General features: G+C 37.7%; 1 protein-coding gene across 1 annotated transcript in view; it reads left to right on the top strand.

The window, feature by feature from the left end:
• The first annotated feature begins 295 nt into the window (after positions 1–295).
• SUN2 (Sad1 and UNC84 domain containing 2) overlaps positions 296–19,994 on the top strand; it is a 43,686-nt gene continuing 23,987 nt past the window's right edge. The window contains exons 1-10 of the mRNA XM_063426379.1: positions 296–996; positions 2,782–2,900; positions 4,172–4,326; positions 10,931–11,083; positions 13,180–13,278; positions 14,983–15,076; positions 16,332–16,402; positions 18,157–18,302; positions 19,517–19,726; positions 19,815–19,892. Coding sequence (XP_063282449.1) covers positions 2,797–2,900; positions 4,172–4,326; positions 10,931–11,083; positions 13,180–13,278; positions 14,983–15,076; positions 16,332–16,402; positions 18,157–18,302; positions 19,517–19,726; positions 19,815–19,892 — 1,110 coding nt within the window. The 5' untranslated portion in view covers positions 296–996; positions 2,782–2,796. The remainder of the gene's footprint in view (positions 997–2,781; positions 2,901–4,171; positions 4,327–10,930; positions 11,084–13,179; positions 13,279–14,982; positions 15,077–16,331; positions 16,403–18,156; positions 18,303–19,516; positions 19,727–19,814; positions 19,893–19,994) is intronic.

Below are 19,994 nucleotides of genomic sequence, written 5' to 3'. Positions count from 1 at the left end.
CCACAGAGAACATGTTGGGGAAGTGAGGCAGCTGTGAGCTTTAAACATCGCACACAACTCCTAACACGAAAACACTGGGGTCTTTATTGCACTATCCAACACAGACAGGTGACACGCTGCGGGGAGGTAAGGGTTAATGAGGGACGCCGCCAAGTGCCGCCCTTTCCTGCAGAGGTGCTGCTGAGACTACTCCCGCCTCTTTCGTTCAAACCCGCCAATCGGCTCTGCGCTCTCGTCATGAGTGCCAGCCAGGCCAGCCAATGCGGGGACTCCTCTGGTCCTAGTGCAGGCAGCTGCATCCTGAGCTGACAGCAGTGTGTGTTTGTGCCCCTGTCACTGGAACACGCAGTGAGGGATCGCAGAAAGGAACCCTGCTGATGTCATCGCCTGCATTTATCGCCACAACCTCGCCTGGGCAGTTCAGTATTTTTGTGCATTGCTCACTTTCTTCTCCCACGCTTCATAATTCCTCCTAAAAGCTGGTATTGTTCTGGTTAACCCTTGCCTCACTGTCATATTGTTTCTTTGTCTGCTTTCTCTTTTATTTTTACCCCCTTAAAGGCGGTATACTGCATTTTACATCCTCTTGGTAACACCCACTCTCACTTTTTTCACTTCGTTACATTTTTATTTTCCCACAGTGCAAAAACAACTTTTTTTTTTTTTTGTATATTTTTGCTCCTTTCTATTTATTTAATATATTTATTGGAGCTGTACCTCTTCTCTGCCCTGCTTATTCTCTTTTCTCAATTAACCCCCCCACCCTCCCCTTCTCTACACACTCACACTGCACATTGTTGTCACTACACTTAATGGTGATAGCAACAACTGCTTCTCTTACACCAGCCTTGGTTGCATACTTTTTAGACCATAAGAAAAAAAAAATTTAAAGAAGCTATTGGCAAAATATTGTATGGTCGTTGGACAAAAGACTACCTAGAAGAGACTAAGAGGCCCATTTTACCACGCGGAGAGCTGATAATTGTAACAGACAAGGTAAACATTCTGAAGCATTGCTGCTGTTCATTTCAACAAACTAACCTTTGGCATTCCATCATTGCAACATAACCAAAACTGCTTTTTAAGGGACACACTGAGCACCAGAACCACTTTCTCTTAATGTAGTGGTTTTGGTTCACAGACACTGTCCCTTTTTCTCTGCTAATGTAAAACATTGCCATTTCTGTGAAACAGTGATGTTATGATGGTCCTTCATTTGTCATTTCTTGTTATTTTACTGAGAAATTGCAGTTTAATGAATAACCCTGGTTTGCAAAACATACGATAGTTTCTTATTTGCAAATATGAACTCTTTCTAGTGACAGCTTGCCTTTTTTTTTTTTTTTTTAAATTCTGAAATTACATTGTAAATTTCCCTATAATTTATGTTAACTACATAAACTCCCTATTTAGGACTAGATTTTGCTATTTCCTTGTCAGTTATCCACAGTTGTCCTGGGTTATAGAATAAACCCATTAATGTTTTTTTTTTTTTTTGTTTTTTTTTTAGTTTTCTTTTTTTATAATGGACAACTGGCATGCCCAGAATTCTTACTTTATGAATAATGCAAAAAGTTATGTGTTGGATAAATTACCATCCATATTAAAATCAGCAATTTATAGCTTTAGTTTTTAGGGGGGTTTTGAAGCGACGACCTCTACATTAAAGGAAGACTATAGTGTTCGTAATACAAACCTTGCTTTTGTTCCCATCACCGAGATCGATAAAGTAATATCGGGGATGAAAATCGCGTGCAAGGCAGGCCTACACTCCTGTTGGAGGTTAGCTGTGAAAACCGACTTTTACTCTTTTCTCGCAGTGGAAGTGTATGTTGCCCTGCAATGTAAGCATTGCTATATCCACTAAATGGCAATGCTTTACATCTCAGTGTTAAAAATAAAGGACCATTGAGATGATGTGGTCTGAGTGCCTTTGGTGGTCCTTTAAGATCTTTAGTATACAGGAATGTTGCATCTGTGTAAATGGAACCTTCTGTGGATCATTATATTTATTGTTTTAAAGTGAGTTTTAGTATGGCTTTTAAATCCAGGCAGGAGTTGCCAGCCATGCTATCTCTTGTTAGTAATTATGTAACGGCGCTTTGTGAAGGATTAGCTGTAAAGTGCACAGAAAGCATCTTTTGTTAAACCATAAAAGTTTTTATGAATGTCATTGTGTTAACCACTTCCCTATTGAGTTCTTCCATTTCAGTAAACAAAATGTGCTAATAAACTGTAATATTTGTTTGAACGGATGGTTTGTTTTTCTAAAGACCTCCATTGTGTAGTTTCATTTCCCGTCCCTCCATTCAAAGTTGATTTTTTTTTTTTGATCTAATAATGTTGTAGAAGATCTCATGACTTGGGTTTCTGGTAGTTGTAGTTCAGCTTTTGGCTTTCTACTGTGTAAAGCTGGCAGTTAAGTTAGAACACCTAAGCATTGCTCATGGGATAAGCTTAACTGCACTACAGAGTAATGTGGGTAGCATGACTGTCTGACTCACTTCCTGGTTTTGGCAGAGATTACTGAAGAAGCTGTAAATCTTGGGGATTTGTTTGTGTGTAAAGAAGCATGCTTGTGTAAATGAAAATATGTAACGTGCAGATGACATATTCCTAGTGCTTTGTCGATCTATTTAAATTTACATATATTTTCTCTTTCTATATATTACTAATGCTATTCTCTCATACCCAGTCCATGTTATAACTATAAATATTGTGCAGTAACCTGGGTGTCTTTGTTTTTAAAATAAATCAATAAAATGGACATTGCTTTCACAGGTAAAGGAGGACAAGATGTCACGTCGCAGTAAACGACTGGGGACTGTTGAGCAGGATGATGACCGCATCAGCAACAGCAGTGTAGAGAGCCATTTGTTATACAGGGAGAGTCCAGCAAGGTGAATTTATGAGACGTTATTCTGTATCTGTATTTTTTCAGTGTCTGTCTGTTATTCCATCTAACGTGGTGGTTTAGGTGACTTATTTTCCACCACATCCTTTTGTGTATAAGAAGCAATAAAGTATTCATATTGTCATATCCTGCTCTTCACAAAGCGGAAATCACATTTACACAGGAAGCTTTGTGGTCCCTAGTTACATACACAGCCCCACCTCTACATTGCCCAGATGAACAATCTTTTTCCCCTATGGGATCACATCGGCAAGACTTTGTACCACATTACAGCCATGCTGCAACAAGTGTCTGTTGCGTTCATTATTCCCTGTTTATCTATCAGTAATCAGCAGATCATGTGTTGGCATAACTCACCAGATGTACACAAGGAGAATGTACCTTTCGCTAGGATGTATGTAAAGCAGTGGAACTAATCTAACAAGTCGTAAGAAAGACTTGCTTCATGCAAATAAAAAATGATATTAAATGCAATTTCTTTTAAAAATGTATATGATGGTGGCAGGAGAAAACTCCCAGAATAAATGATTTATTGAAAATGTGTTTCACTTGGGAATTTTACTTGTTTTTTTGCCATCATCAATGTGACACTGACTTGTACTTTTAAAAACAATATTAAGTGCCAGTTCATGGAATTTGGCCACTCCAGAAAAAAAATCCAGTTTATTACTTCCCGTTATGTCTATATCACAGCTCCTATGAAAGTCCCTCATCTCTCTCTACAGAAGTCTTTTTTTGTCATACACACCTTAATTTGTCTCTGCTACGAGTGATGGGAGTTGTATGTGCATATCACTGACACTGTGAGATGGGAGTTGGCAGTTGCATGGGTGTTATGTGGGGTATGTGTGTAATGGGAGTCATACGCGTGTGGCAGGTGTAATCCCTGGCTTTCCTTCCTTTTGGGTTATGCAGGTAAATTCATAAATGTGTCTATGGTAAGAGCAATTCGAGGTTCCAGCTCCAACATCTAGTGTAGAGGTATCAGGCCATACCATAAACTGTGAGTTGACAATGGAGGGAAGACCGTAAAAACCTAACATGTGTAACAAGAGCCTTTTTAAAATTCACTGTGGCACTGATTTCAGCTCAGGACCCAAGACAACCTGTCTGTGACTTTCATGCCTGCTACTGTGGTCTGGTTGTCTTTTAATTTATAAATATTTAAATTGGATAAAAAATTTACTTTGATTTGTGATACCATTAAAAGGAGGGGGGAGACGCGATACTGGTAACTCACTTTAACTTCTGTTATAGGAGCTTAAGAAGAACGATCACAACCATTAAACTGCCTAACCCACGAAAAACAACAGAACGCTCCTACTACAGTGAGACATCTAGCTACATTAGTAGAGACAAAGGAGATGTGGCTGCATCCTTACAAGACACAAGCTATGCTGGAACATACTGGGGTGAGAACTGAGATACTGTTTATATATCCTGCTTGAGTTTGAATTACTGTGTGCACTTGCATTGCTGTATATTGGTCGTTTTACAAACTAAGCAGATAAGCCATGTGAAACTGTTATCATTATCTAGTTAACCAGCATGTGTGAAGGCTGGGTCACTAAACATAACCTCTGTGTACCAGATTAGCAGCTTGTATGGAATTACTTAATTTTGAGTAATAAGAGACAACTGTCTAGGCAAGGAATCAACTGATATTAAGTTAAAGGGACACTATAGTCACCAGAACAACTACAGTTTCTTGTAGTTGTTCTGGTGAGTATAGTCAGTTCCTGCAAGCTTTTGTAAACACTGCCTTTTTAGAGGAAAAAGCTGTCTTTACATTGCAGTCTAGGGATACCTTTTGCTACTAGAGGTGCCTCCTGGGGCAGTACCCAGACGTTCAGTGTTTCCACGCTCTGCATGGAGACTCTGAACTTTCCCTCCTAGAGATGCATTTTTTTCAGTGCATCTCTTTGAGGAGATGCTGATTGGTCATGGTGGCGTTTGACTCTGCTGCCTCCTTGGCTGAGATCATTTGAATTGACAATCTCATCCAATTCAATGCATTCCTATGGGAAGGCATTGTGATTGGCTGAGATCATCAGTTCTGATGTCAGCCAAAGAGGCGGATCGGGGCAAAGCCAGCAATGGCGGACTGCAAAACAATTATTCTTTTAATACAAAAACTATGAAGATTTGAGCATGCAAAAAATAAAGCATATTAATGAGATCAAAACCTGTCAAATGCATTAAAATTGTATTAGTGCCCAGAGTGTCCCTTTAAGCTTTTGGATGCAGTAAAACATGCTGCTTTTCTGATTGATGTTCGACAGGCTAGTGAAACGTCTAGAACAATCCATTGGCATTTAGATATATAAACCACTCAGCCTGCCTTTTCAACAGACTGTGGGAATCTCTGGGATTTTCTCCAAGGGATTATGTGCTCTGAATGAAATACTTTTTGAAATGGGGTTTTCAGGCTCCTGGTAGCTGTTGTAATTACCTGCAATTCCACATCCCCCTAGATAAAATGTGCACTTCAGCCTTGAGCATATAATCATGTATGATTCTCTCAGAAAAGGTATACATTTCTCGTGAAAAACTGTGTCTTAAATGAAAATGCAAGACTTATCTGTGACTTGGATATCCATTCTTGTGATCCAGGAAAATTATGCAGGATGGTATATTTGTGCAAGAATGTGTATCTATGAAAACAATAAACAACTGGGTAGCTCTGATGTTATTTTTTTGAATTTTTTTTTCTTCAAACCAGCCGCTTCGAGCTATGAACTCAAGATCATAGTCTCTGTGTATAGAGTTGGAGATGTGGAGTGGAATTTTTTTTTAATTTTTTTTTTTTTTTCCCAGACAGGGAAATATACGTATTCCTACAGAGTGACTTTGCTCAGTCAAAGCGGCAGGTCTCAGAACAGAAACTAGTGGAATTTGGATTTGAAATGTCTATTTTGTGACCTTTTAGAGACCGTACATTATTTAGTAGTGTACTGTATTATAATTCCATATTAAACAATATATTTTTACAATGTTTAATTTGGCAAATATATGGACAAAATAATAGATTGGTTACTGGTGGCCCTGCTATTAAAAACCTCTTCTATTTTACTTATATTGTATGGTTAAATCTTGACTTTGTAGTTTTCTTGTATCACAAACCTTTTGGAGGTCTTTTTATATTTTGCAAAGTCCCCTGAAGGTGACATCTCTAGTTGGGGTCCAGTGGCAACAGGGTGCAATGGAAAGTAAGTTTACTTAGCTGAAGCTGTGCCTTGCAAGCATCGCTATCTGTTTCCTTGAGATCTTCTTCAGCTCTTGGCTCATGCTTTAATTGCATAATACATTAGAGAGAGTAAAACACTATGGAGGATCCCAAAAGATGTCTGTAACTTTCATAGATGCTTCACAATGAGTGAGACCTTGTCTGAATCCCACAGCAATCACTTGTGATGGCAGCTGGGATTGGACAAAAGTTGATGGTGGCCTTTTGTCAACTTTCTTGTATATTGATAAGAGGTGTTGTGGGTGCCAGATGTAACGAGGGTCAAAAGGTTGCCCTCAGTGTTAAAGAAGGTCTCATTATCCTCCATGTTGTCATATGCAAGAGCCTTGCTAGACATCGGAGCATCCCCCATGATGGATTACTTTTCATACTGTGAATTACCCTGAGGTCCATCTTTTTCCTGACCATCCTTGTCTGAGGCAGAGAATTCTGTCTGCCATTCCCTGATGGTCGATGGGTGGTAAGGGTCGTATAATTGGAAAGCAGTAGAGGTTGGACCTCCTAAACCTCTATCCGTTTAGGTAACTTGAGTGGTGCCTTGCCTTTAGGGTGGTGCTAAGCTGCAGCAGAGCCCTTCCAGAGGTGTGTTGCAGTGGTTGTGTGCTCACATACAGACAACCCAGTCGAGTGGTTCCTCAACTTCAGTATGCGCCACAGTTGTTCCACTAGGGAGCGGGGGTGGGGAGTGGTGGTCCAATGGGAAATGTGTAGCATTAAGCATACTTTGAAAATCCTGATGGTGGTGAATCACTCATGGCTGAAGCAATAGAATTTCTAACCTGTTGAGTATAAAGAAGAGTCAGGCAGGGGGGGAACTTGGGTCAGATGGGACAACTGGGTCTCTCCCATAAAAACTTCTCATTGCTGATCTATTATAAAAATCAATCAATAAGAGGCATGCTATTGGGGTTATCCCCTTTTCCGGCAACACACTGCTTCACCTAAATATATTGATATATTATATATTGTACTATATTTAGGTGACAGTGTGTTGCCGGAAAAGGGGATAACCCCAATAGCATGCCTCTTATTGATTGATTTTATTATAGATCAGCAATGCGAAGTTTATCGGGGGGGCTCACCCCTGCATACAGTGCATATTAACATAAGTAAACAGCCAGGCATGAATTAATGCTAACCACATATAATATGTATAATGTACCAAAAGGGGGCTCACCCCTATGTGCCACAGAGTCTTTGCTAAACCGAATGTAATGCACCAGGAGTAGGGCAAAGTAATGAGTGTGTCGCAAAAGTTCAGACCAATGTTGGAGTATTTCTAGCTTCATATAGACTGCTGTACCGAGGAAATGGCTGCTGAGAATCTTGTGCTTTTGCGAGATTCAGTATGGCCATGGTGTACGCAGACAGCAAAGAGAGGAAAGTAAAGAACATAAGTGAAAAGGCTACCCTGAGCCCCAGAGACCACAGGACAGCCCCAGAATGAGAGGGAGAGAAAGTGTAGCGCTCAGAGGGGGAGAGTGTCACTAATCTGTGACAGGTGAGGTGTAAAAGGGTGAACAAGCTACAGATAGTCTATAATGACCTGTGCCGGATTGGAGAAAGCAGTGTAAGGGAGCCATAACTACTACGAACAATAATACAATTCATATGAAGACAACTGTAAAATCAAGAAAATGTATAATACTCTGATATGTGCACTTGGCAAGGAGCGTGTTCCAGTCAGAGCTTGTATAGCCTCCTCATACTTGTTTTTGATAGTTTGTGTTATAAGATGTGCTGCTATTGGAGTACAGTAAAGAGAATTGCAAAATATGAAGCCTCCTGTCATATAATTAAATATATATTTGTATATCGCTTGTGCCTCATGCCACCTGCTGCTTTAGCCTGTGGCATAGATACAAGGAGATGTATTTATGGTAGATTTTGCTCATGGTGTTATGTTGTCTTGTAGTAATGTTTGTGATCCTACCAACAGCCCATAATAATTGGTTGGCAACCACTGAAGAACTTACAGAAACAGGTGGTGTAACTGGCACCAACTTGTGCATCATGCGATGTTAGCAGTTCTGTGTACATGGGTTTACTCCAGACAGCACTAAAATTCAATAGTTGCTTTTTTTTTTTTTTTTTTTTTCCCTCTGATGTTTGGTACATTTCTAAAAGTTCCTATCTGAGAGTGATCCTAAAATCAGATAATTGGGTTTCTCAACTGCACAATAGGATTTATTCTTTAAGTGTTAATGGATTGCAAAATTCAGATGTGCTGAAGTTTTGTATTAGAATTTATTTTTGTTAAAATAAGCAGATTTTTTTTTTTTTGGTCTGAATTCTGCCATTTAGGTTTATAGTTTACAGTTAAAATCTGGTCATGCACGATTAGAGCTCCATGATTGAACGAGTTTCTTGATGTGGTATTTTTGTGTGTGTTTCTTCTTTGCTCAGTTGCCTTATTCTGCTCAGCAATAAACAGATTCACAGGTTGCAGAAGCACCCGAAAAATAGGTTTTTGCTTTCGCATTTATTTATTTATGTATTTGGTTTTCCTGCTAATGTATTTGTTGTAAATGTTTAGCATTGCGATTTTTTTTTTTTTTTTTTTTTTTTTTTTTTTTTTTTTTTTTTTTAGAACAGGCATACATGTATTCACTGGTTGCAGTGAAATACAATGTTTTAATAAAGTTTACCTTGCCATACATCGCCTTATATATCTTAAATTGAGCATGTTTTGTTGGGACTAGCTTGAGACATTGCTAGGCAGGAAGGCATAACTATGAAACTGAGTTTCTGACCTATACTATTTACTCATCGTGTTGACATGTATTACTTGGCTTAAACAGAAAACCTTTTAAAAACAACTTCTGTTTATAGTAACAACCCCTGGATGTTGGGCTATGGTAACATCCACAGGACATACTTGAAAACCAGAGTAGTCTGAATGTACCTTTCCTGGTTAAATACGTTGTTGCTGTTGTTGTTTAGATAACAATGCAAGGAGGTTTCTATTCCCTTCCCTTTGCTCATAGGGGGAGATTTCAGTCTTTTGAAAGTGTGTTTATTTTTGGTTTTTAATCTGTTTGTATCTACAAAATTGTTCTCAAAATATCCTAAGGAGAAACGGTTCTTTTCTCTACCTAAATTGCACCATCAATCACCAAAATCTCCATTACGGACTAGACCTTTTTGTTGTTTACATGTTTATTCCCCACAGTGACTATTGCCAGGTATTCAAAGTAAATTAGACAATTTAGACCAAAACAGCCAAACTAGAGAAAAAAAAAATCTGAGTTTTCTACTTTCCTAGTTTGGCCTTAAAGGGACACTATAGTCACCTGAACAACTACAGCTTAATGTAGTTGTTCAGGTATTCTCTATAGCTCCCTGCAGGCAATCTAATGTAAACACTGTATTTTCAGAGAAAATACAGTGTTTACATTGATTGATAGGAATACCTCCAGTGGCCGTCACTCAGACGGCCACTAGAGGGACTTCCTATCACGCAGGGCCCTAAAAAGGCCCTGTACACGTCAGACGTATTAAAATACGTCTGACGTGTTCAGGAGAGAGAAGGCACTGTGTGCGCGCCTTCTCTCTCCAGCCTGTCAGCGGAGGAGGGGGGCGGGCAAAGACCGTGAGCTGAGCTGTTGCTCAGCTCGCGGCCGCGCTCAGCTCGCGACCGCGCGCATGCGCGGTAGTGCGCTCAGTACTTCAGATGGCGGCATGAATGCCGCCCTCTGAAGTGTGTGCGCATGTGCGGCGAAGCCGCGCATGCGCACAAGGGAGCAACGACGCTTCCAAATGGAAGCGTCTGATTGCTCCCTGCTCGCACCCGCCTATTTCGTCATTTTGACGAAATAGGGGGTGCGGCTTCACGAGGCTCCCAGCGCTGGAACGAGGTGAGTAAAATGTCCTCCCTGGAGAGTCCCTTTAAATTTAATGTTAGAGTTTCTTTACAAAAGAAAGTAACAACGTTGGAGCCTGTTGCCGTTCCAGGAAAAATGAGTGCATTAAAAATGTCAGGACACAAAAGAAGCAAAAAAAAAAAAATATAAAAAAAAAAGAAATTGTACTAAAATCTACACATCTTTATTCTGGAACTGGTCAAAATCTTAGTTTTTTGTCAGTCATTGTTATAAGCTGTGTTCTTTGTTCCTGATCGGCAGCATAGAGAAAAACAAAACAAAACATTGTTTCCTCCTCATTTACAATACGTGCGTTGCCTGTGCCTGGACTGCATTAGATTGTAATGATAAATATTTAATGTACATTTAAAAGAAATTGGAATGTTAAACTACCTGCTGTTGAGACCAGTAGTGGAGTAGCCTTCTCATGACAACCTGTTTATAGCTAAATTCACCATGGCTGCTTGGATGGTAGTATCTGAGGGATGGCCGTATCATAAACTTCCCAATTGCTTGGTAGTACCTTGCAAGTTGAGATAAATGTTTGATCTCACAGCGGGACACAGGGGCACTACAGCATTTTTCAAAAAGTTTGGTAACCCTGGTTAGACTTTGACCTTGGTGGAGAGATTATTCTCAGTCTGGCGGGCGAGGAGCATCAAATGGAGGGGGGAAAAAGGTTAACACAAGTTACAATTGAAATTGTGGTACGATGCACGGCAATGACTGTATCTTCCCATAATGCCATTAAATCCTTCTAGTTAATGGGGTTTGCATAATGAATTACAAGGTTTTTGCCAAAAATATAACTTTTCCGAAATTTGCTTGTAGCTCATCGACTCCTAAGGATGTAGTAATGTTAAACTCTGTTATAACTGCACATTAAAGTAACCCTTTCTAACTCAGGAGAGGGTGACCTTGTACGAAAGCGGATGGGTACAGATGTCCCGTATAACAGTAGCAGCAGCAGCAGCAGCAAGAATGGATTCTCCGAAACTCAGCTAACCTATGACAGATCTACCTCTTCATCAGGCTATTCTTCAGAAGAAGATAACACAGGTAAAAGCACAAATTAAAATACTCCTGTGCTGGAAACATAGGTTACGGTACAAAGGTCTTATGGTTTTCCTCTCTCCACTTGTGGTTTATTATAGTAGAACATTTTGCAAAAATATTACAGAAATAAGCCCTTCTGCCACTATCTCACAACACATGTGGAAACGACTGCTCCTCCATCCTATCCAAGATTCTGTGCTGAGAATTATTCCTAGCTGTGCTTGTGTTCTACCAACTGTAAGGGCTTTATCATTTGCATACTATTCGCTTTCTCAATTGAATACAATGGAATCCTGTGGGGAAGATGGATTGTGCGTGTGGCTCTTGCTGCGTATGTGAATCAGGTCACCGTTGCTTCTCTATGATTAGCATTGGATGGGACTACGACGCAGGACAGGTGAGAAGCACAGAAGATGTTTTGGGACTGGACAAAAGCAAATAGGAGGGACCTGTATTTAACTACAGACGAACACTATAGCATTGGGAATACAGGTTTGTATTCCTACTGCTATAATGTTCCTTTTAAGCGCATGCACTATTAATAATCGTTATATTCTTGTGATTAGCTAACCATTTTTAATAATCCTCCTACCCTGTATCCCCTTTGTCAGTAACTTTCTGGTCACAATTTCCTTGACAGTATTGTCTATCCTGTATAGACCGGTTTATTCCAGACAACTTTTCATGTCTCTCTTTAGCTAGTCCATATAAACAGGCTATTTATTGCCTGTCCTCCTAATTACCTCATCTTTGTCTACTATGCTAGCAGGTCATCCTGTTTGGATATGCTCTTGTCCATATCTAGTTGAATACTTTCAGATGAGTCTAAACGCCACAAACCTTGCTGTTCCATGTGTATTGACTATAGCAGCCACCAGGAATGTCAAGATATCAATCATAGTACATGGATTCAACTCAACTGCAAGGTGGTATCAGCAGACCCCAACTTAACTCGAGGGATCCAAGTTTTTAAAACTACTTTTGTTTATGGTTTATTTTATACATTTCTTAAATATTTCTTACATAATGAAATGTGGAGCATGTATCTGTCTTTCATTTTATTTAATAAAAAAATGTGTGTGTGTGTGTATATGTGTGTGTGTGTGTGTATATATGTATATATATGTGTGTGTGTGTGTATGTATGTATGTGTGTGTGTGTGTGTGTGTATATGTATATATATATATATATATATATATACCGCACTCAAATTTCTAAAAATAAATAAAAATTTCAGGTCAAAATTATTCTTTTGTACCTGTTGAGTTTAAGCTTGTAAATGGGCAATAGAGCGTGTTTGTTTTTAGTGTTCTTTTAAAATTAATTTGTGTCACTTTCTCTTTATTTCCCTTGTTTCGTAAATGGGCTATTTAAAGATGTAAATCTAATCAAAAAAGGGGGGGAAATTGCATTTGGTTTTATATGTGGTGATTTATTTTAAAAAATATTTATCTTAATGAGTTATAGAATTGTGTAACTTATTTATTATTCAAAACACTGTTTGATCAAAGTCACATGTCTATACATGTGATATATAATTTCATACTCTTTGTTAGATGCAATTTTCAAATGTTTGAGCTTTTTCTTTTCAAAACTCCCACAAAAACGTTGACAAAAATATTTAAACCACAAAAAATACAACTATTATTGAAATGTTGACCCTGTTTTACAATATAAAACACAAAAATGATTTTATATTTTTGTTTAGTTTGCAGTATCATTAATCATGTTGTGTATTTTTGTACATTTTTTTTTCTTGTCCTAGAGTCTAAATTTGAAATCTAATTGTGGATACCCCCTTCCACATTGAGAATAATATTATTCCCCTAGAGCTAGACCTTTTTTATTTTCCCATAAAATATAAAAAAAACTTTTCAATAAAAAAACATTTTGACAAGAATATTTATGAAGGAGGGGTCCCCAAGACCCTTGTCCCAATTGGTGTTTTACCTCTCTCCCGTAATAAAGGTCCAGGGTATAGCCTAGAACCAGAGATTCCAAAGTCCCTTGACACCAACACTGTGGCCCCCAAATAACATATACATATATAAAAAATGTCATTTTTAAAAATGCATTATTTATCTATTTTTGTCCCTCAGGTCAATATCATTCAGATGATTATTCCACCCAAGGCTCCTGGTGGAGAAGATGGACTAGGTGTGTGCGTGAGCTCCCTTGGCTTCTGCTTTCATATCCAGGTTAGTCAAACATAGAATAGAAGAATATTTGGCAATACACCTTTTTGATATAGTTTCTGTTTAGGGCAGAGCTCTTCCTTACTCCTATTGAACCTGTCATTACTTTAATGGAAATTGCCTCCATTGACTTCCAACATCTAATTTGCGATAGAGATTTTTTATTATGATTAATATTAGCACTTATATAGGAATAGAAAAAGAAGGAAATCAAAACAGAGAATACCTTAATCTTTAATACCCTAAATTTTCCCTATGACAAGCATTATTTAATAAGAGTTGTAAGGTTATTAAAGCTCTACTCTCTATTTATATTAATAAAGTATAACTTGCTCAGCTAATTTTCAAATTGGTGGGAATTTTTATATATCCATATTTGGGAGTACAAATATATAAGTCCTGGAAACTTTGATATTATATTATTTGCTCTGATTAAGGGATTCTCTGTTTTTGGTTCCCATTTAATCTTTAATTTTTTTATTTATTATTCCTATTCTCATACACATTTAGGGTTAGGCCCTGTTCCTGTGAGATTTCCCTATTTTAGATGACTTTTTTTTTTCTCTTTCCTAGTAGACTTTCTGTAATGCTAGCACTTAAATAGCCATAATCTGTTTCACAGTGTCTTTACTGTTATAAATTGGTGTTGATTACCCCAGATAGCACTATCTACAACAAATGTGCTGTGGTTGCTGTGCCTTACTCTCCTTTCTGGAAACCTCCTGACCAGTACAAGCAAAGGTTGAGCGGTATATAATCAAGGCATCACTGGATCTGACGGTGTATTGAGGCTATCGCCTTTGGTTTCAGCTTATACCTAGCAACTGTTTAAAGCTTTACTTCAGTCTGCCTAACTAGTGATCCCTCACATATTGTGTCTCACTGGTGGGGCGAACATCTAGAGCTAAGCAACCCTCGGGTGGTTTTCTCCTCCTGTGTTTTCTCTGTGGGGGTCGCTTGCCTAATTTAAAAAAGAAATAAAAAAAAATCTTTATTTAATGCAGACCTCACCCACACTTGTTTGCTTTGTTTTACTTTACGTTTTCAAAATGAGTGCAGTATCCCTTGACACTACATGTTCCCTTTGTAATCTGTCATACCGTACTTCCTTTTTTATAATGTTCATGCACGCCTGTATGTATAACCCCGCACTGCTAAAATAACGAATGTTAAAAAATAAAATAAATATATTCACTTGTATTTCTGCTAGCACTATGTATTGATATTTGAATTAACTATTAAATGAACAACATTTGGGTACCATGACAGGTACACTTTGACACTTTGAGGTGCAGAGTTAGTTTAATCTGGTGTTTTTTCTTTTTTTGTTTTTTTTCTCCTCTTTTTAACTTGGGTGTCTGTGTTTGTATTCATTAAGTTTTTAGTTTCCCGAAGGACTAGATTATATTATAAGAGATAAGCAAGCACATTTGTCATGAGTTAAGTTTATCTCTTGTAATTGAATTTATGCGTGCATTTTGTTTTCACTCTATTTTCTACAATGTATTTAGAGTGTGTGTGTGTGTGTGTGTTTTTTGGTTTTTTTTGTTTTTTTTCTGTATTGTCACCATTTTATTCTGTGTTCTCAACCCATGTTCCACTTTATCATGTGTTTCTCTAATTCCATATGTGTAGCGTCTCTGTATCCCCATACTATACCTTGAGCCTGCTCTACTCACACTTCCCTCTCTCCTTCATATTGTACAGGACGTTTGTTTGGTCTTCTCTATTGGTGGTTTGGTACAACATGGTATCGTTTAACTACCTCTGCCTCTCTCCTTGATGTTTTCATCTTAACCAGGTCTGTGAGTGCAAATAACTGGGGTTACTATAAATGTTTACTTGCTTACTTGAGACAATAAGGATGTATACTTGTTGAAACGCATGCATAGGCAAACAATATGAGCGCCTTTGTATCTGTTTTTATTTTCAAAGAAACCCTACACCTGCTAGGTTTAGAAAAATAGCAGATGTCTAGACAGATAGCTGGAGCAAACAATGCAAAGCTCTTTTGGATTTAAATTGACTCAATGACGTACAGGATTAAACCACTTAAATGATCAAGAAACGTAAGTCAAGTATAGGAGGCTAAGCTGTTCTGCAGTTCTACCTGTCAAAGTTCAATAGAAACCGCATAAGATTGTCTAAACTCTACTAAAACTATTACACGTGCTTCTACATACATTTTCCTAAATAAATAATACATTCAACCCCTTAATTAAGAGGTATTAGTCCGTTTATTCTGAGTAGCTTTGCAAAAGTCTCTTTCTAAGTCTCTCATGCTCTTACTACATGACATATTTTAACATTTTGAGTATATTGTGGTTTTCAATTTGAGCTGTCTTTGTCTAATAGCAAAGAGATCAGCAAATCTGGTATGTTGAACGTTGTTGTGTTTTTTTTTTTTTTAATATATTCTTTTCTCAGTGGTTTAAGAAGATTGTAATAGATAAATCTATAGATCTATTTTGTGTCCTGATGAATGAGACCATATGCCAAAAACAAAAATGGTTTTGACCACCAAAATTTAGGCCAAGCTATCAAAGTTGGAAACCATATTGACAAAAAAAAATTGGACATTAATTGTAGTTCTATTTTGGCATACCTGTTGCAAGCGGGTTGTTGACAAACTATATGGCATGAAATCCAAAATTGTTAAACTTTATAGAATGAGAATAAAGAGGAAAAAGCCTTGATTTGGTATGTTACTAAGAAAATTTGTTGCTATGCAGGTTATCTTCAGTGTTCTAAGAATGTTCGTATATAGTGCTGTTCAATATATACTGAAATCCATGTAAATAGCGTATTGGTGTTATTTGATATGAAATCATGATCAGTGGGACTTTTTTTTTTTACATTTATTTTGTCGATTTTTTTGTGTGTTGTTTTTACATATTCTAAATGTATTCCCTCCCCCTCCGTTTTTTTTCTTTCTTTCTTAGATATGTGCTATTAGCCCATACACATCCTGTTATTTATTTGCTTTGTATAAAAACTTCATAATGAAATAATGTGACTGTCTGTGTGTTTACTATTAATGATGTTTGTATCTGCAGGCATTATGGAGTTTTGAAGAAGGTGCTGATGATCCTCCTACTTCTGCTAATATTATCCCTGATTGCTACAGGTTAGTGGGATGTCCGCTTTTCTCTTATTTTGGCTAATTCCAAATTCTATTCCTGCCCAAGCCATAGTATAGTTTTTGTGTGGATGGGGCTAAGCAGAGCTATGGTGACTGACTGTTAAAGGAACACTTCAGACACCTAAAGCACTTCACCTTGTCTAGAGTCTGTCATATTTTGAGGGCTAATTTCAATAGAACTCTGCACTTTTAGAATGGTTTACAATGATTTATGCTACGTACATTAGCTCCACAGAGGTGGGAGAGGTGCTTGCCTTCAATTAACTTTTCTACAGCTCACTGAGGATCATTGGATAGCCACATGCGCTCTGACTGGTCAAATTGAAAGTTTCTCCTTGGAGTAGAGGCTGCAGATAGCAGATTTCCAACTTTTGGAAGCTATTTTTTCACATACCTCTAGGGAAAACATGCATGATAAAATACATGCTCAGTTAATAATTAAAAATAAAAAGTCCATGGAGTGTTCCTTTAAACTGAAAACATGTTGCAAGGGAACAGGGCCTGGCTGCTTGAGGAGCTTCTCTGATTCTAGGAGAATTTAAAGCCTGATTAGCAAGTTATCTTGACCTTTTCTTCAATTAACTGACCTTTAATCATATCAAAGACACCCTGCAACCTTTTTTTTTTTTTTTTTTTAATAATTCTTTATTTTATTGAGTTCGTTACAGAAAGGAAGAATAATATATCAGTGAGTTTACATACATATACAATAACCATTAACATTGATATACATTCTCAGATATGTCTGCTTCATTTTATTTTTTTAAATGTCGCTGTGTCTGATTAGTTAGGCACATTTGATTATAATAATATAGTACTAGGCATAGAGAATATTATGAGGATAAATTCAACATAACAGATCATTTAGACTGGCACAGTGTGTCATATAGCACAGAACTAGGGCTTTAGACGATAACTGCTTATTACTACGCTACACGACCCGCTGAGTTACTACAGCTTGGAAAATTGCTGCCACTGAAGCTTAATTTAAAGATTTGGCAACCACGCTTTCAACAGTACGGCTAAGGTGGGGACACTGTGTGGCTGGGTGACATAGGGGAGATTGCCGGCTAGTTAGCTAGGGTCGCTTAAAAGATGAACCGCTGTGGCCCCATACATTTATGGTAGTGAGCAATCTGAGGAGGCCTGTTAAGGGTGCCCATGGTTGTCAGTTAAGTGTGATGGCCAGGGATACGTATAGCGTGCTTATTATAGGTTTGACAGACGCATGCGCACAGTCCTGTCAGGCCGTCTCTCTGAGTGATTACAGCTAAAGATAAAACAATTAAGTATAGCATAAATCCATCTAAAAGATTCAAGCTAGGATTAGTGCATAATTGAGTGTTAATAGAATTAGCGGTACAGTGCAACCTTTTTGGACTGACCTTTTTTAGATTGGGATCGCTAGGGGGTAGACATGCAAGGCAGGTGTTCTAGGCAATTACTGCCTCTAGAGTTTAGCTCCCCTGAGCTAAGCAACCAGGAAGTAACCAGACCTGTTGTCTGACAGCTTGGGGGGTGTAACAAGGTTAATTTTATAAAATTGCTCATTTCTATTAAAGAGGACACCCTCTTTGCACATAAAGCATTTCAGTAAGCTAAAATGTTTTGGAATACCCTTCAGTTAGTGAAATCAAAAACAATTTAAAATAACTATATGAAACTATACCTTTTATTCCATTGCAGAGATATTACAAATATTATTTTTTTTTAATTTTTTTTTTTTTTTGTATCTCAAGGATTGTGGCATTTCTATCCATTTGGTCTTCAGAATTTGGCCTCTCTTCCTGTTTCTTCTTTTTTTTCCTGGAAGCAGAAACACATTGCAGATGACGTTGTGACAAAAGAAGACCCAGGACCACAAACACAACCTCCCTTCTCTCAGGTCTGTGATAGACCTTTATTTTTTATTAAAAATGTCACCTGAAGAATATCCGTAGTGGATAGTAAAAATGTAATCTATTGGCATATTGTAAAAAAAAAATGTAATTTAATGGGATTTGTATTCCGGAGCATAAGTACTTAAATGGAAAGTGAATAATCTGACAAATTAAGCCTTAGAGCAACCAATGTATGTGGATATATTGATGCATGTAAAACCTTATATATAATTATTTTTTTTTTTAAACTTGTATTTATTTCAGTTCTATTTAGGGATATTCCTTACTTGTGCCAGTTTAACCCCTTAAGGACACATGACATGTGTGACATGTCATGATTCCCTTTTATTCCAGAAGTTTGGGGTTAAAGGCCTTCCTGGTGTTTTGTTGTGCATGTGCACTTATCTCTTAATGCTTTTGTATGGGAAAGTGTTTAAATTGGCAGAGATCGCCGATCTCAATGATCTCGGACAAATAGGCAGAGCTTTATGGAGAAGAACGGTGCTGCAAGGTTTATTAACCATGACAACGCTGGCCCAGTCACCCAAACAGAGACCAGAGCACTATATCATGAGCAATACATATTTGTATCCCTAACACTATAGAGTTCCTTTAACTCCTGAAAGCATTTCAAAGTTATTTGTTAAAATGAGGATTGTAGGGAATTTAAAGTGAGTTTCAAATTAAATGCCAAAATAGCTGAAATGGAAACCTTTTTCTAGTCAGCTATGTTTTCAATTCGGTTACAGCAACACATTCACTTACTTATACAATTTCAAAAGGAATGAATAAGTAAATAAGGAGCTTGTCCTCTTACGTTCTCTCAAGCAGTTACACCATTTTACAGTAAACCCTCAGACATTAGATTTCATATCTATACATTCATCTGTGCCCAAGACAACATGTCTCGACTTGACCCAAATACAAGCATTGCACTACAGAGCATAAGGCACGTCTAAGACAATTTTGGCTATCAGCCGCCTGCATGACTTGCTGTAGTTGATATTGGAACCTCACATGCTCAGCAGAGCATGCCCTTCTGTTGGCTCCAATTCAATCACACCTCCATATGCCAGAGAATGGATTATCCTCCTAAAATAAGTTGCGACAGAGATAATAGAAAAAAAAATCTTTTAGGCTTGGGAGATGTCTACACTAATTGATCTATGTTCGCTTCGTTTGACAACTCCTTCCATATTTATTTCTCCTTGTCTTGTAGATGGAATTAATCTCCCGTTTAGATTCACTTGAAAAAAGGTTCCAGGGTCTTGAAAATCATCAAAAGAAGTTGAAGAATGGTGAAAAGAATAATGCAGTTGGGTCTGGACCTAGTCGAGATCAGATAGCCCAGATCTTTAAAGAACTATCAAGCCACAGAGATGCAAGCCTGAAAGAAAGTATTCTTGAGGAAGGATCAAACAAAGCTATGGTATGAGGGGTTGATTTACTACAAAAGTCATTTTGAAATGAATGCACTAGTACTGATCTATTGTTGACTGTAATTTTGTGTATATTAGAATGATTTGAAAATTCTGAGAGCAGAACAACAGGGAAACCTTCAGGAAATTCTCGAGAGAATGCGTCAATTGTCCAAGGTAATGAAATCAATACGAACAAATAACAGTGTTACCATACTTTACACCTACTGTAATATTTCATAGTATTTAAAAAAAAAAAAAAAAAAAAAAAACATTAAA

This window comes from Pelobates fuscus, chromosome 7, assembly GCF_036172605.1.
Source record: "Pelobates fuscus isolate aPelFus1 chromosome 7, aPelFus1.pri, whole genome shotgun sequence".
Taxonomy (NCBI): domain Eukaryota; kingdom Metazoa; phylum Chordata; class Amphibia; order Anura; family Pelobatidae; genus Pelobates; species Pelobates fuscus.
This window is presented reverse-complemented; position numbering and strand designations above follow the sequence as displayed.